This window comes from Chaetodon auriga, chromosome 16, assembly GCF_051107435.1.
Source record: "Chaetodon auriga isolate fChaAug3 chromosome 16, fChaAug3.hap1, whole genome shotgun sequence".
NCBI classification, from domain to species: domain Eukaryota; kingdom Metazoa; phylum Chordata; class Actinopteri; order Chaetodontiformes; family Chaetodontidae; genus Chaetodon; species Chaetodon auriga.
The window spans coordinates 12,644,417-12,656,582 of record NC_135089.1 but is presented as its reverse complement, the minus strand read 5'-3'; the positions used below and the strand labels follow the sequence as shown (position 1 = coordinate 12,656,582).

Genomic DNA, 12,166 nt, shown 5'->3' with positions numbered 1-12,166 from the left:
TCATGATCAGGCTATATAACAAAGCCCTCAGTGCAAAATTAAAGTGGAACAGGGTTGATATTATTTACAAATACTGGGTGAAATGTGTAATTTGTTGTGTGCATCCTGTGGTTTTAAAGTCTGATGCTTAAAATCACAAGTGTGAGTGATATTCAAAGTCTCATACATACTCAGTGTGTACCAACTGCAGTGTTGCAGCTTGCTTTGAAGGCCTCTTCCTGCTCTGAGGCGAAGAACAATAAATATTGAGGCTGTCCACAAAGTTGCTCAAGAGACTGAAGCAAAGAGCAGGATGTAGTATGACTTAGCTTTGTGCTTTCATAACTGAAAAGGCCATGAAGACGAGCTTAGCATGCACTCTCATCCTCATTCAGCTCTTTGAAGGTAAGAGAAATTCACATTTGACAAAAGCTATGCAAACAATTTAATGAGATTAATTCAATTCTCACCCCCTTTTTTTTTTGGATAATGTATACACAGTATTATTTGTTTTTATTCATTGGTAGGCACATGCTGATGTTTAGCAGGTCTAATGTTAACCACGGCATGCTGATATTTGCTAATTAACACTAAACATCCTTATATTTAAATGTTGAGGTTTACCTAAATTCTTCATCTAACAATCATTAGTTTTGCTGGTATTTGTTTGTAAGTCAAAGAACTGGACAAATAGAGATTTTGACCTGTGATACTGCAGTATGGTGATATAGGTTAGTGTTGTCACCTTACAGCTAGAGGGTTGTGAGTTTGAACGCACCAGCCGGTTGTGGGCCTTTCTGTGCCTGTGTGGTTTCCTCTGGGTTCTCTGATTTCCTCCCACAAACCAAAGAGGTGCAGTTTAACCTGCTCTATGGTCTAACGGTTGACTGGGTCTGAACTCACTCTACTCCACCTCTGTGCCAGCTGAAATCAGCTCCAGCCTCTATTAAAAAGTCCGGTGATCACCAAAATGATTGAAATTCATCCTGAGGGGGAACATGAATACGTCCATCAAATTGTTGTTCAGATATATGTGAACCTCATGGTGGCACTTTGGAAAGTCACCAAAGTGATTAGGGATTCTTCCTCTTGGCACCACGAGTGTCTGTAAAAAACGCCATGGCAATCCATGCCAAAACTGTTGAGACATTTCACTAAAAGACACAAACAAATCAAAGTCCATAGACACAAATGTCATGACAATCCGTCAGTCTGGATAAATGTGGTGAAGTGACCGGGGATTGCTATCCATGAAGCCTTGACTAAAAACTGATCTTGACTCTTCTCCAGCCTATGCAGAGTTGATCTTCAGGCAGCTGACAGAGAGCCAGTCACTGGAGCTCTCCTGCTCCCCCCAGCATGAGCACGGCAGCCTGACGAGCCTCCGCCTTTACCACCGAGGTGTCCAGAGCCAGACAACCCTGCTGTCGATGGCTGAGGGCGGAGAGCTCAGGGTCGACCCGGAGCACAGGCTGCGTCTGCAGCTCCGTGGAGGGCTGGACTCCCTGCAGGTCAATGTGACTGTAACCCATTTACAGCCCAGTGACACGGGCTTCTACATGTGGGAGCTGAGCTACAGAGATCATCCTCAGACCATCCTCAGCGATGAAAAGGTTTTCTTATTGGTTGAAGGGACAGGTATGTGGCTCACACACCTCATCATTCAGTACTTACACTTTGCTGCAGTTAAATCCAAGTACCTCTGTTGGGATCTGAATGTGTACTGGTGTGTTTGTGCTGCAGGGAGGTCATGCCGGTGCTCCCCCCATTACCCTCCACTGCTCTTGACCATCTTTACAGCAGCAGGGCTTCTTCTGCTCATCCTCAGCTGGCTGGCCGTAGAGAAATGTGTGCGTATTTGCACTTCTTATTTTAATATTTCACTCAGCAGAGATGCAGATTTAACTGGATGGATCGCCCTCAGTGTCACAACTCTCTTGTATCTGACGTCTGTCTTTTCTTCTTGTCACATCATTTTGCAATATTTCTGAGTTACTGACTTGCTTTTCAGGCAGCAACGGCTGTAAATCAAAATGACACAGACAGCTATACAAGTGAGACATATTAAGTTGACTATCAATTAATGTGTCAGCTTTAATAGAGGCCTGACAAACTGACATCTGCTTTAGCGAGTGAGCAACTCAGGCCTGGTAATTACTGCTGGAATCATTGGTGCATGAGTCACAAAATCTGTGACATTATGTAAAGTGGCAGAGGGAGAATTCTATAAATCTACACGAATATCCCACAGGAAAAGTGAAAGAGCAAAAAAAGATCAGTAATCAGACGAGAATTCGAGAGTGTTATCTGGACCGCAGACAGTTACAGCAGATGACAAATGATTATTTTTTGTTTAATTAAATGTGTCTTTTTTCTGAAAAGACAAACTTGCTGCTCTGAAGGAGTAAAATCTAAAAAGTGCCATCACTCACAGAAAGTTAATCTGCAATAATTGTGATAAAAAGCAAAGATGTCACGATGCCTGAATCCAGCCTCTCAAATATAAATACTTGTTTTAATGATTGTAAACTGAGTATCTTTTGGTTTTATAGTGGACAATGTGAGAGTCATTTATAACACTGTCCACACATTTTATAGACGATGAATCGACTAATCAGGACAACAATCTGCAGATTAGCTGATAATCACCAAAGATAAATGTAATTAATACATGCTGCAGCCTGAGGCCTTGAGGACAAACATACAGAGTAAATATTCAGTGCAGAAGCTTGTTAATATGCCACACTGAACATACATGAATTCCGAAATAAGTAAGAAATAATGTTGTATGTTGTAGGTGAAGGCGAGGCGTCATCACAGACTGCAGCCTTCTGTTCCCATCTATGAGGAAATGACCAGGAAGCAGCAGAGTGCCGGAATCCCCCAAAATAACCTTGAGGCCCCCTCACACCTGGAGGAAGTCAACTTCCCCGTGTACGCTAACCCCAACATCCGACAGCCACAGGACAACTACTACGCCTGTCCCAGACAGCTCGCCCTCAGAGCCTGATGTGACCTCTGGCACCGAACTAACGGTGCAGCAAACACGTACAGGAAACGACAGCAGCTCCAACGCAGAAGTATGAGCGAGAGGTGACTTCTCGTCCAGGAAATCAGAAAGATCTGTTTGGCGGAAGAGAGACACCAAATAACCAAACGGCACATCTTTAACAGCCAAGAAAAAAAAAGCTATTTTATTAATATTTGAAAGAAGCTCCATAGTTCATGAAAACATTTGTTTCGGTGCATGTCATTTAACAATCACATTCTATGAGGAGAAAGAGATATACAGAGAAAAAAATAAAACATTACAAGCCACTGACTTTTCATTAAATCTCAGTACAGACATTTTTACTTAATATTAAAAAAAAAGGCCCAAAAAAAAAAAAAAACAAAAAGAAAAAAAAAAAAAGCAGCCCTAATTTCATATCCCCACCCCACCCCACCCTCCAAGAAAACCGTAACAACTGAGAAAAAAAATAACCCTTGAGGGTGACAGGCTAGAATCCCACAGTGCTAAAGAGTGAGACGCTCATTGGTTTTAGGAATACACAGCATGGCGATGTAGCGCTAGGTCAATCTGGATTAGGGAAAGGAAGCTGGAGGCGGGGGGCTCGACATGAATCATCTCTCCACCCCCCACCTCCACCCCCTTAAAAAAAAACAAAAAACAAATAAAAACACATTGGATCCCAAAAACCCCTGCAATAGATCAGCCATGTAGAAGTAGGCCATAAAAACCCCATCTTCCACCCCCCCCACCCCCAAACACTTGTGCATAGTTTCATGATCCTTTACAACCAGCTCATGTTTTACAAACATCCTCCAAAATGTGAAAAATGTTCCACAAAAGTCTGATTTATCTAGTAATAATACCCGCTGTGGGAGAATGAGAGAAAGAGAGAAAGAGGAAAGAAAGAGTAATGCACAATGTTCCTGATTCAGTCAGGACGGGACCTCATTAAGAAAACACAATAAAGATTCAAACATACAGCATTTTGCATGTTATTCACGGTCTTTTTTTAAACAATCAAAATCATTGACCTTTTTTTTGTTTTTAAATGTAAAGCAATTTTAATATATAGATTTATATATAAAGCACTCCATTTTCATTTAAAGTCCATTATTTGGTTATTATGTAACTGCTACGGATTTAGAAACAAAAGGTATTTTCTCTTCTTCTGAAATCCATAACTTTCAGTGCTTAGAATCGTTTCTTTTAAACATCATTTTTTTTCTTTTTTCTTCTTTTTTTTTTTTGTTTTAACTCATCATAAAAATGTACATTAAAATGGCGTGGAGTTGGTACTCTGGAACCCTGGCCTTCCTGAGACAAGATCCACTTTTTCGTGTGTGTGCAAGATAGTGAGCAATTATGTCTTTTTTTCTTTTCTTTTGTTTTATATAAAAGAAAAATATATATAATCAACATAAAACATACAGGCTTCAGATAGTCCATGAAATCAACATTAACACAGAGCAAAGAAGGTTAAACAGAACAAGACAACACTGTTCAATCCCAGAGTTCTGAAAGTAGCACAATAAATCTTCATTCTGTGAAGTGTTGCACTTTTTTTTTTTTTTTTAAAAATGGAAGCATTTGTCCTTTTTTTCTTTTTCCAACATTCCCATGGTTGAATTCTTTTTGTGTTGCTGATTTTTTCTGAACTCCAGAAAAAAAACAAAGTGTTTGTAAACTGTCAGTGGCCTTGCAGGAAAAACAAAATGACAACATGAGCGAATTGAACATAAGTGAAAACAGAACGAAAGCTAACAAACCAAAAAGGTAGGCACCTCTGAAGTGAGCCCTAGAAGCCAAGGCTCAGTCTGATGTCTTGTCCTTCACTCTCTCCGTTGCTCAGATTCGGGAGAGCTGAAGTCCTTCTACCCCAATCTATGGCCACAGGTCTGCAAAATACTTTTTTTTTTTTTTTTGCTGCATTTTTTTTTTTTTTTTTTTACACATATGTGATTTTTTTTTTTTCAGTTTTCTTGTTTTTTTTTTTTAGGTTTACAGTCTGAAAAATGGTGCAATACTCAATTATGATCCATACTTTCTTGGATTATTCCACAATGAAAGCCACTAAGGTAGATAAACATTACATTTTAAAAACACACTTATTTTAGTCCTTGAGTAAACATTTACACATGAACTGTCCCCGTCTCCCCTCAGTACTTGTATCATGTTGTTCGTTTAGCTGGATGAGGGGTGAGGCCGACACTCAGTGCAACGCTAGAGGCTAGTAACAATTAACATCAGAATATATTTTTGACAAGCAAAAAGAAAAAAACAAAACAAATCAACAACAAAAGTATACTGAATTGAAAAAGAGTCACAAGGCGGAAAATCCTCCGCTGTAATCACAAGCTCTCACACATATTTTCACCTCACACACCAAACAGTCATTCATACAACATACAGTACAAGCAGCCTTGTGCAAACACTCAAATACAACAGATGTAAATTTGCCTTTATATCGATCTTTGTTCTCAACAATACTCGTATTTCAAATTTAATTCACTCTGAACCGATGCTATCAAAAATCTCTGAAGTGTATGAATGAGACAAAAAAACCACTACAAAAAGTGTTCACATTACATTATTGGCGCTTCTTTTGATTCAAGTATTTGTTTTCATTATTTTGTATTACTCTGATATGTTTATGATCTTGTCTTCTGGGAAATATAATGTTGAGGAGGATACACAGGGTACGGGCTGAAGGCAGGGCAGGGAGGGGAGGGGGCTTAGGCTAAGTGGAAAACAGAAGGATCTAGCCATATACACATATACACTCATGTAGTCTTGGTTGTGTACTGTATATGAACTAGCATGTGCATATTCAACCCAGGCCTTTGCTTTTTTTTTTTTTCTTTTCTTTTTTTTTAAAGAGAGATTTGCTAATTCAACTCTTTTTGGGGCCCCTGCCCCACACCCTTGTCTGATCCATGATTGAGAAGCATATTTTGCTCAAGCTCCAGTTGCCTTTGAGTCCGTGTGACTTTAAAAAAAAAAAAAAAAAGGGAGCGCATCTGATTTCCAACACTAGACAGGTAGATAAGAGTGCAGGTGAGGGCTGTGGGAGGGGCCGAGGCTCTTAGTGCTGGTGCTGCGCCAAGAAATCCAGGGCACATCTGAGACTCGACCTCCGTCCCAGTCATCCGTCCTCCCACTCTGTTCGACTCCCCGCTTCAACGCCAGTTCCTTGATTCAAGTCCAGTGTGGAGTAAATGCAGGTTATCAGGAACAAACACACAAACAGACAACACAGGCAATAGTGATTGTTTTGTTGAATGATGCGAGTCTAAAGTGACTCTGGAAGAGGGCAAATCCCAAAAGTTTTAAGACTTGGTACCAAACTTGAGGTGTGTCCCTATTTCTGCTGATACACTGGGTCCCTGCTTGGACCCTGACCCCAAAGCCAGATGTGCAGAAATGACCTGTTATATATTGGCTGGCACAACCTTCAGGTTGGAGGTCCAAAGTGAACCACCGGGATACAGCTTCCCCACCTGTGGCCCAGAGAACGAGCCCAGGCGGGGCGAGAAGGCGGCAGCTTGCTGAGAAACAGAACACAGGCATCTCAGCCTCGGAGTGCACAGCTGAAACAGACCTTTTTTTTTTTTTGTAGTTTCTAGTTTTTGCGAAAACCTTGATGATAAAGAAAAAGATGTTTTTGGTTTTTAAAGAGATGTACCCGATGTGACTCATAAACAGTGCACAGACACATACAGGCCATACCCCCGCCCCCGCCCACCCCTCCTCCTGCAGCCTGGTTTTCCACTAAATTTCCAGTCCCCTGCTGGCAAAAGACCAGCACCATTCATCTGTCCTGCCCTTCTACTCCTCAAGCCTCCTACAGCTGGAGCTTGTGGTGTACGCCCCGGCAGCAATAAAAGAAACTTAAGTCTCATCACCTTAAAGATAAATTAGGATATGGCAAGGTGGAAGGAGATATTTGTAGATCAGTTGGCACAAGACTGAAGATGTGACTCTGATTGCCAACCACTAATGCCTCCAGCAGGTCATTTAGTGTCGTCTAGTAGCTCTGTCCACACAGTGGGAGACTAAACCCTTGAAGAGAGGCTCTTTCAGAGTGTCCCTTTCATTTGATCCAGGGGGTTTTCAAGGGAAGCTGCCTGGTAGTAAAGGTCGAGAGATAAGTGAAAATTGGCAGATGTGGGAGATGGCTGTGATTTTCTAGATGGCTGCGAACGAACCTCCTTGTCTTTGCATAGAAATGGAAGGCTGTTATCAGTTGAGGTGGTTCTAAGTGTAACTGAGTGCTCCCAGAGTTAAACATAAAGCACCAGTGTGAGTGAGGCCCATCAACACTAACGGATGTGTGTGTTATGAGACAAACACAGAGTGGAGGTGGGTTCCCCAGGATGGACAGAGGAAGTTGGCTCAGTATCCTGGAGAACCTTTGACTACACAACCCTTCCCACTTGATTTGACTCTTCAAACCCCGTCTGACTCCAACAACCCCACATAAGGAACTCCCCAAACAGCCTTTTTTTTTTTTTACTGAGATCTGCAGTGCTTCATATGGCCTTGCTGCACAGCTGAGGCGTACCTCTAAACTACACACTGCTTCTGCCTCGGAGGCAGTGGGAGGGGCAGGAGAGAAGCTGAACACTGCATAAAGACCAATATCAAAAAGCCATGAAATCATCATCAGAAAACAATCATTATCTATATCATCAATGATAACAGCAACAATATCAGCAAACTTCATGACAACAATAAAATAAAAATGCACACTGGCAATTCCATGAATCCAAGAAAAACAAACAAACAAAAAAAAAAAACCCACATCAAACACCTCCATCTCTGGCTAAAGTGATCCTTGCAGGAGAGAGACAGAGAGAGAGAGAGAGTGGAGTTGGAGGTTGCTGAGGACAGACTCTGGCGCAGCAGTAGTAGTAAATTTAATACAGGTGGGCCAGTTCTGAAAGAGCTGCTCTTGGCCTGGAGGCCAGGGGGGAGGAAGAGGAGGGAAGCAAGTCCGTAGGGATCCGCAGGGAGGCAGCGAGTGAGCGGAAGGGTGGGGTGAGGGCTGCTGCAGAGCTCTGCACTCTGCAGCAGGCAGGCACTCAGTGGCCACACTATCACACAGGTTGGCAGGGCCTCCAACAGAAAGAAGACAACAACAACAACAACAACAACAAAAACAAACAAACAAAAAACAACGAAGATGCCGATCCTCCCTGCTGGACCCAGTAGAACATAAACACGTTGAGCGTTTCCAGACACCAAGGCTAAAGATTTCAAAGTATGCAATGTAACAGTGATATTTACTTTGATAAAGACGGTGAGGATGAGTGCTTTGGGGTCCTTCCCTGCTGCACCCATGATCAGTTGAGTTAGTTCTTTCTTTGTATTTCCCTTCACTTTGCTACCATGTTTGACATCCTTCCTGGTCCCACCGACTTGAGGGAAGAAGGATTGGGAAAAAAAAAAAAAAAAAAATCTTCACATCCATGTTAAGTTAAAAAATAAGTATATAGAGAAGCCACTAAGCAGATTGCTTTTTTGTCCTTGTTTTTTCAGTTTTTATTTGCCAGTGTTGCTTCTCCTTTCTTCTATTCGTTGGCATTAAGGGTATAATGAGCTGCAATGCTCTTGCTAAGTGCTATGATAGACCACCTATTCACAAATCTTTGCTTCATACCTTTCTACCAATGCAAATTTGGGCAAAAAGAAAAAAAAAAGTCATCTGGTCTTCTGGGTAAAAAGGAAAACAGGCTCCTCTCATTTTGGTTTGATGCCTTCTCCCCAAGCGCACACACGCACACACACACGCACGTGCACGCGCACACACACACACACACACTCCCACACACAAACAAACATACAGAAACACACACACCTGTCCCTCCTTTTCCCCCAAAACTAGTCACTGGCATAAATGTGGAGAGTAGGCTGGCTGAAGAAGTGCTTTGTGTGTATGTCCTTGTATCATGGACAGAAGGTGGTTGAAGACCAGCTTGCTACTCTCCTGAGCTCACACACTCTTGTGGGGGGGGGGCATGAAAGGGTAGTAGTGGCAGTTTTAGGGTGGAGGAGGGGGTGCAGGGCAGATAGAGCTTTTGCAGTTCAATCATTCCTTATAGTCTCCTCTCTTTCTGTGAGAGGCCATGGTACGGTGCTTGGACGGTAGAGTCTGTGGCTTATATTGCACGTCACTTGAAATGGTGTTTTTGCAGGTGGAGCACAAGGGGTGGGGGTGGGGGTGGGGGGTCATTGACTACGCACTGGTGGGAAACATTTACGACTTGAGGTTTTCCACAACATCAGTGAGAGGGTCCAAGACTGAGACCAAACTGCGAGTTCCCTCGCAGATGAGTTGAGGTGCATTGAAGTATTTGTCTTTACAGTTCCTTAGTAATAGCAGTGGTTCATTTTGTCATCCATCACGTCTATAACTGTACATGCGACAACCCCGAAAATCTCCCCCCACCAGGTAGGATTGACAGACACATTTGAATAATATCAGTTCTTAGCTTTGTTTGCAATGGTTTAAAGAAGAAAAATAAAAAAAACCCAAAACCACTACAAAAATAAATGGCTTGAACACGGCGAACAGAGTTGCATCATTCCCTTTGAGCGTCATGTGGGGAACTAAATCTGCTTGCAAAATGCACTGAAGTTGTGAGCTGTGGTTGCTTATGATAAGCCTCAGCAGCATGTACTCTCCACTCAGGTTTCACTGGCTCAGAAATAAGGGTGTGCAAGTGTCCGTATGCTTCTTCACCAAGTACAGTGAGTGAGGATAGCAGGGCAGGAAAAGAGGTTAAGGCTAATATTAGTGCTGAGAGAAACAAATGTTGAGTCTGGACCAGCTGAAAGTTCGACAACCACTCTGATTGAAGGGTTTTTACTTTGGGAATGATGCCTTTTAATGGATTTCTGAGGTGCAGTATGATTGCCTCAAAAGGCGGAGAGGGATTATGCAAGTTTAAAGATGGCAGCTCGTCATTGTGTCAGTTTGACTGAAGTACATGTTTCACACGGCGAGTTCTCAAAAGTTCATTTCTATGAAAAGTTCTCTTTCTTTGTTGAATGAAAGACTCCTTCCTGTGTCTCCAAAAGTAAGAGCTGAACACTGTGACACCAAAATCTCTCACTGAGATTCACAAAAGAACTGTGACTGAAATGTCATTAAAAACCAAAAAGGAGTAGAGGAGGATGGCGAGGGTGAGCAGCGAGGATGTAGCCTCGTCCTCCTCCAGTCTCTCCTTTTCACCGTTAACACCCACACTGATTATCTCCACAATGATTTGCAAGGTTTTTGCTCCTGTTGGTGTCTGTCAAGCCTGGGCTCTTCGTCCTACATGGACTCCCCACTCAGCAGGTCCCCAGGCAGCAGCGTATTGATTGGGGTGGGACTCCCCATGACCCGTCCCTCCTCTCCACTTGGGGGTCCCCACAGGCTGGAATACTGCTGCACGCCACCCCACAGCAACTCTCCACCCGTCTTTGACCCTCCTGTTCCCAGGCCACTGCTACTGCTGCTGCTGCTGCCGTTGTTGTTGTTCCAGTGGGGTGAGTGACCTATGGGATGGGAGGCTCCAGATCCGGCCCCACCCATCCTTGTCTGATTGGTGCCTGGAGTGGCCTGCCAGCTGGTTGTTCCGCCAAGCAGCTGGCCCTGTGCAAAGAAGCGGTTGACTTCCTCTTCCCCAGCAAACTCTGCCAGGATGGTGGTGTTCCCGAGCACGCACCTGGACAGAGATGAGAGGTAAAACACAGGTGAGTATTGGTTAAAACTTCTTAAAAATCTGCTGAGCCAAACAACTTGAAGCAGTTCATTAGGAGACGTACATGTGCAGGGACTTCTGAGCCTTGGCAGCTTCATCCTTGGAGCTGTAGCGCACCACAGCGTTGCCCTGTGTCAGGTTGAGGTGGAATGTGATGAGGGGGCCGTGCTGCATGCACAGTGTACGCAGTGTCGAACCGTCAATCTGGGACACAAACACGCCCACAGTGGGCCATTAGTGGAGAGACACAGCTCACTGTCTGTGAGGCTTAAATGCTTAAACACTAATGGAAAGCAGCTGATTGTAAACTGTTACCTGCGGAGTGAGGTTCCTCAGAACCAGCCAGCTGCTGGTCCTGGTGGAGCTGTCTGTACTCCACGTGGTACCTGCTGTGTATAACAGAGACACAGACATTTGTTAGCATGAAGTTAAGCTTACCAAGCTCGCCTGAAACCAAAACAGTTACTTAAACTGAATGGGTGGCGTCGATTTGTACTGTGAGAAAAGAAAAAACACCCAGTGTCAGTTAACATCTGTTTAACCACAAGATTTTCTTCAGTTGCTGACAATCCTGCCTACTCTGTACTTCAAAACTGGAATGTGGTTACACACTGTATCAAGGTGCTGCTTGCTCCTCGAGTGTGCTGACACTGCAAACGTAATAGCCATATACATCAATGCACTGGCTCCATAATCTGACCTTTAGACAACTCACATTTCATGACAGCATAAGAAATGTCTTGAACTTTGTGTCATAGCTATGCAGTACTGTATGTCTCACCTACTTCAGTTCTTTTTTATTTTCATGTCCAGTATTTTCATATACAGGACAAACATTTTATGTAATATGCTTGCAAAAGTAGTCTGCAAAAAATCCTAACAGCCTATTCTTTCACCACTAAAATAAACTGTTTTTTTCTCAAGTAATAGTATTGTAAGTGATTTCAGAACACATGCTTTTCATTGAAATAATTTTCTTTTTAAAGCCATTTCTTGTGATAATAAGAGATCATTATTAAATTAGTTCACTTAGGATGATAGATTGCTCAATCAACTCCACACTATTTAATCCTAAATATTTCACTTGAGGACTACCTGTGGTGTAAGAGCTGCTCCAGCCTTGGGCCAGCCCCAGGGAATTGGCACCCCAGGTCGAGGAAGGCTTGGTGTTCGTGAGGCCAGGTGGGGGGCGGGAAGGGGCCGTGTTGCTGCTCCGGGGCCCCTGGGGGACCTTCCACAGCTCGTGGGACAGGGAGGCCTGGCTGTGAGAAATGGGGCCTGGAGACCAAGTAGATTTCATCTCTGACAGTTTACCTGGATGGAAAAAAGTGAGGGAAAGGTTGGTCTGAAGAACCAAGTCACTGAACGACAGCTGCTCCTACAGGAGGGAGTCCCGCAGGGCAAGATGATCAGACTAAACAGTTCT

General features: G+C 43.3%; 2 protein-coding genes across 7 annotated transcripts in view; one reads left to right on the top strand and one right to left on the bottom strand.

Moving 5' to 3' along the window:
* The first annotated feature begins 287 nt into the window (after positions 1-287).
* Positions 288-4,560, top strand: LOC143334463 (uncharacterized). Its single transcript, XM_076753282.1, has 4 exons — positions 288-384; positions 1,270-1,617; positions 1,723-1,829; positions 2,777-4,560. Exons 1-4 carry the CDS (start codon positions 336-338, stop codon positions 2,987-2,989), a joined length of 717 nt encoding a protein of 238 aa, XP_076609397.1. The 5' UTR covers positions 288-335; the 3' UTR covers positions 2,990-4,560.
* A 1,992-nt stretch (positions 4,561-6,552) lies between these two features.
* tnrc6c1 (trinucleotide repeat containing adaptor 6C1) overlaps positions 6,553-12,166 on the bottom strand; it is a 43,205-nt gene continuing 37,591 nt past the window's right edge. For all 6 annotated transcript variants that reach the window (XM_076753275.1, XM_076753278.1, XM_076753279.1 and 3 more), the window contains 4 exons: positions 11,836-12,054; positions 11,056-11,129; positions 10,805-10,944; positions 6,553-10,704 (listed from right to left, as the gene is read on the bottom strand). In XM_076753275.1, coding sequence (XP_076609390.1) covers positions 10,311-10,704; positions 10,805-10,944; positions 11,056-11,129; positions 11,836-12,054 — 827 coding nt within the window. In that variant the 3' untranslated portion in view covers positions 6,553-10,310. The remainder of the gene's footprint in view (positions 10,705-10,804; positions 10,945-11,055; positions 11,130-11,835; positions 12,055-12,166) is intronic.

Coding starts and splice junctions, on each gene's coding strand:
- LOC143334463 (XM_076753282.1), top strand. CDS start 336: ATGAAGACGAGCTTAGCATGCACTCTCATCCTCATTCAGCTCTTTGAA. Junction 385..1,269: donor CCTCATTCAGCTCTTTGAAG/GTAAGAGAAATT, acceptor ACTCTTCTCCAG/CCTATGCAGAGTTGATCTTC. Junction 1,830..2,776: donor GGCTGGCCGTAGAGAAATGT/GTGCGTATTTGC, acceptor TGTATGTTGTAG/GTGAAGGCGAGGCGTCATCA.